At 49.6% G+C, this 1,466-nt stretch overlaps 1 protein-coding gene across 1 annotated transcript; it reads left to right on the forward strand.

The window, feature by feature from the left end:
- Positions 1-668: 668 nt before the first annotated feature.
- Positions 669-1,256, forward strand: LOC148030094 (protein ASPARTIC PROTEASE IN GUARD CELL 2-like). The gene has a single exon (XM_087687361.1). The coding sequence runs from the start codon at positions 669-671 to the stop codon at positions 1,254-1,256; it is 588 nt and encodes a 195-aa protein (XP_087543487.1).
- Positions 1,257-1,466: the final 210 nt, after the last annotated feature.

The raw sequence follows: 1,466 nt of genomic DNA on the forward strand, positions 1-1,466 counted from the left end.
ACACTTTAGGTTTAAACCTTTCACTTCAATGTTTGAAGCTTTCATTTTCCACTACATTTGGATTCCTCAAAACCACTAGTGGCGCATATAGGCACGAACGAGAAAAGTGCATATTGACTATAGAAGTAGAGGTGTTGGATCTTAACCAAGCAAAATAAATGACGCTATGGAGCAAAGTGTTTGCTAAAATATTTTCAATAAGAGGTACAAAAGCCTTTTACATAAAAATTTGGAGGTATTTTTGAATCAAAGTTTAATACCGTTTTTAGATGTAAATATCTTTATGCCTTTTTTGTAACGAAAATTTTGGTACACACCGGTGGGACTTATGAATTACAGGAAAGGCAAATACCTGGCAAAAAGTTGATCAATTATATGTGCACTGTTACACACTTAAGCAATAGGTATCCATCCTAATCAAGCAAACCATCAAACATGTGCATGCTGTCACCCGGTTCATCTCATTATAAGGTCGCCGCCAATACATGAAAAGTTAACAGGCAGCATTGATAATAGGATATTAGGATGAAGTCCGCATTTGTAGTGGTATTGGTGTGGCTGGACGTTCTGCTCAGTACTGTAGATTCTTTTGCCGCGGCGGTGAAGGAAGGCTACCAGACCTTTGATCCTTCCCATCGCAGATCCGGTCGGACTTCTCCTACTGCCTCATGGTGACAACTACCTCCGGCGCCGGCGGCTCCAGCAAGCTGATCTTCGGCCCCCACGCCGCCGCTCCCGACTCGATCTTCACCCCCCTCGTCCGCAACCCCAAGCTTTCCACCTTCTACTATGTCCCCGTCCAGGGCATCTCCGTTGGTGGCCGCGCCGTCCGCTTGTCTCCGTCAGCCTTGGCCCTCTCATCCTCTGGCTCCGGCGGTGTCATCCTCGACACCGGCACCGTCGTCACCCGCCTCGTCCCGCAGGCCTATGCCGCCCTCCGGGACGACTTCCGTGCCGGCACTAGCGACCTAAGGCCCGCCGACCCCGTCTCCCTCTTTGACACGTGCTACGACTTCAGTGCCCTCCAGTCCGTCGAGGTGCCCAGCATCGACTTTCACTTTGTCGGCGGCGCCACCATGCACCTCCCCGCCAGCAACATTTTCTATCCCGTCGACTCGCGTGGAACGTATTGCTTCAGCTTCGCGGCCAATAATGAGATAGACCTCTCCATCATCGGCAACATCCAGCAACAAGGCTTCCGCGTCTCCTTCAGAGTCCGCTCCAGCCGCGTCGGTTTCGAGCCCAACTGCTGCTGAGCCTGTCTGTGAGCTAGCGCCCTAACTACCACCTGGCAGCCACAGGCACGACCTCTTCTCTTTGTAGCAATTTCAATGTGAATCTTACTTTCTACCATGTATTAAAATATATCCTAGCATGAAGAGCACCGACCTCGTCCTTTACTACAACTCTTGTGTGAACCTAGCTCTATACCACAAACTATAACAAATGTGAACAACCACTATCTA

Source organism: Lygodium microphyllum, chromosome 10, assembly GCF_053477565.2.
Source record: "Lygodium microphyllum isolate KBCC chromosome 10, Lygodium_microphyllum_v1.1.10, whole genome shotgun sequence".
Taxonomy (NCBI): Eukaryota; Viridiplantae; Streptophyta; class Polypodiopsida; order Schizaeales; family Lygodiaceae; genus Lygodium; species Lygodium microphyllum.